General features: G+C 41.2%; 1 protein-coding gene across 1 annotated transcript in view; it reads left to right on the top strand.

The window, feature by feature from the left end:
- Positions 1-2056, top strand: part of ppp6r2a (protein phosphatase 6, regulatory subunit 2a) — a 34314-nt gene extending 32258 nt beyond the window's left edge. Inside the window, exons 23-24 of the mRNA XM_014020120.1 lie at positions 1287-1376; positions 1608-2056. Of these exons, the coding sequence (XP_013875574.1) occupies positions 1287-1376; positions 1608-1656 (139 nt within the window). The 3' untranslated portion in view covers positions 1657-2056. The remainder of the gene's footprint in view (positions 1-1286; positions 1377-1607) is intronic.
- Positions 2057-2585: the final 529 nt, after the last annotated feature.

Below are 2585 nucleotides of genomic sequence, written 5' to 3'. Positions count from 1 at the left end.
TGTAAACGTCTGAAGGGGTTGACATGTATGAACTGGCTGGTTGGAGCTGCGCTGCAGACGGACAGGTTCAGCTGCCGTAAAGTCACGGCCCAAAGAGTGCCAAGAAAAGATTCCCCACACCATGACACCACCACCACCAGCCTGAACCGTTGATACAAGGCAGGATGGATCCATGCATAATGTGTTACACATGGAATTTTTTTATATTATTTATTTAATCTTTATTTATCGAGAACCACTTCTCATTTACAAACATGACCTGGCATGCACTGAGTTAATTGCAATTTACAAACCTACATATTCAGYCATAGTAAAGTGATTGTAAATTTTAATCGCGAATAAAAATGTTAAATCTATGCCCATGCAGCCCTAAAATTAATCAGAGTTAACTCRATTAATTTCACAGCCCTAATTAATATACAAATCAAAGCAAAAAGAGCTGGATGCCCATGAAGACAACAGTGGTGAATGATYGYAGAATAATCTMCATGATGARGAGAAACTCCTTCACAGCCAACCAAGTGAACAACAYTCTCCAGGAGGCAGGAGTATCAATATCCAMATCTACCATAAAGAGAAGACTGCCTGAGAGTAAATACTGAGAGTTCACTGCAAGACACTCAAAAGCCTCAAGAATAAAAAGGCTAGACTGGACTTTCCTAAAATAACATCTAAAAAAAACCAGCACAGTTCTAGAAGAGCATTCTTTGGACAGATGAAACCAAGATCAACCTCTWCCAGAATCAWACTACAGATGGACAATGAACCAMAACATAAAGCCGAAGCAACCCAGGAGTTTAATAAAGCAAAGTGGAATATTTATGAATGGCCAAGTCAGTCACCTGATCCCAACCCAACTGAGCATTTCACTTGTTAAAGACTAAACTTCAGACAGAAAGGCCCACAAACAAACAAACAGCAACTGAAAACCACCACAGTGAAGGCCTGGCAGAGCATTAAAAAGGAGGAAAAGGAGCGTCTGATGATGTCATGAGTTCAAGACTTCAGGCAGTCATTGCCAACAAAARCTTTTCAACCAAGTACTAGAAATGAACATTTAATTTAATTTGTTCAGTTACTTTTGAGCCCTTGAAATTAGTTTCTCACATTCTTATAATGCGATCATTTTGTTCAACCSAATGAATTAAAGCTGAGAGTCTGAACTTCAACTGCATCTGAAAGGTTTTGTTCTGATAATTGTGTGTCTATCCTAATACACGTGTGTCTACCTGTGTCCCTGCCCTCAGTGTAATAAAGCCTAACGGTCAGCTGCTTGTTTCCCGCAGTGAGGAGAGTCCGGTTCCTCTGGAGAAACTGTCTCTGTCAGATCCTCCTGCAGCTGAGGACTCACCCGTGAACACACAGACTGAGAAGAAGTAAGTGTCCACGGCTCCCAACTCATCTACYTAACCAAGGAGCAAATMTTTTTGTTTTCAAAGTGAAACAGTGGTTTTAATGTGTGAAAGGTGCTTTTAACTATTTACTATATTAAATCCAGAACGTTAGTGATGGGAGYGCATCATGAAGACCAAGGAACACAGCAGATGACTTGATTTGAGGAACAGTAGGCCTGAAACGAGTCTTGTTTTGTTCTGTTGTCCCATCAGAGAGGAAGCCCCCCTGACCCCGGAGGTGTCCGTCAACGGGCCGGTGTGAGCCGAGCGGACACACAAACCCCGACGTGACGGCGCCACAGGCTCCCAGAGTGACTCCTGCTACCACCCTYACTGGACCCCCAGTGTTTTAACTGAAACTTGCCGTGTTATTGGACCCGGACACTGCCAGTCAACACCAATAACGACGTCAACAAACAAACAAAACCGTTCAGAGAAATCRTCTTTAAAGCCCCTCCCCCCCCCAGATGTTGCACAGAAACGTGTGCAGTTTTAATGTAGCAGCGATGTTTGACATGACAGAACCTGAGGGTAACACCATCTATGTTCTCTATTTTTTAATCTTGTCCTACGCTGTTAGGATTTCACATTAGGACTCCTGGATGGAGAGCACAGGCTTAACGTTTAACAATGCCTCAACAATAAATACTTGGTCTCTGAAACCCCCCCTTTTTTCCTCCTTCAAGCTTACAGAAGAAGCACTTAGACAGCCTTTTACTGGACGTTTACAGCACAATGTTCACCCCTGCCAGCTGTCTATCATCCAAATCAAGGTTTTTACCCACTGGTTTTAGTTTTTAAAACTCATCATCCTGCATCTAGTTTGAACGTTTCAGCGCGTTTCAGGAGGTTTTTCTGTGAGGAGCTCCAATAGTATTACTGTCTTTTTTTTTCTTTTGCTCATGTGCAATAATTTCAATTAGCCGTTTTATTTAATTATTTTTCTCTTTAAAACAAAACAAAACAAAGAATCAGTCCAGGTGTACTTTGGGGCAAACAAATTTGGGTCTAATCTTAAGCTGAAGTTTCTGATTTTGATTCCGTTTCCTTGCATGTGTATCAGGTTCTGTTGACCTAGCTCGTGAGCTAAGACCTTCTGATTGTAAAGTTCTCATTGCTATTCCCCTTAAATCAACCAAACATTATCTACCTATATACAAATATTATCTACATTTAAAATTAATTTTACAA

This window comes from Austrofundulus limnaeus, unplaced genomic scaffold, assembly GCF_001266775.1.
Source record: "Austrofundulus limnaeus strain Quisiro unplaced genomic scaffold, Austrofundulus_limnaeus-1.0 Scaffold241, whole genome shotgun sequence".
Lineage (NCBI taxonomy): Eukaryota > Metazoa > Chordata > Actinopteri > Cyprinodontiformes > Rivulidae > Austrofundulus > Austrofundulus limnaeus.
This window is presented reverse-complemented; position numbering and strand designations above follow the sequence as displayed.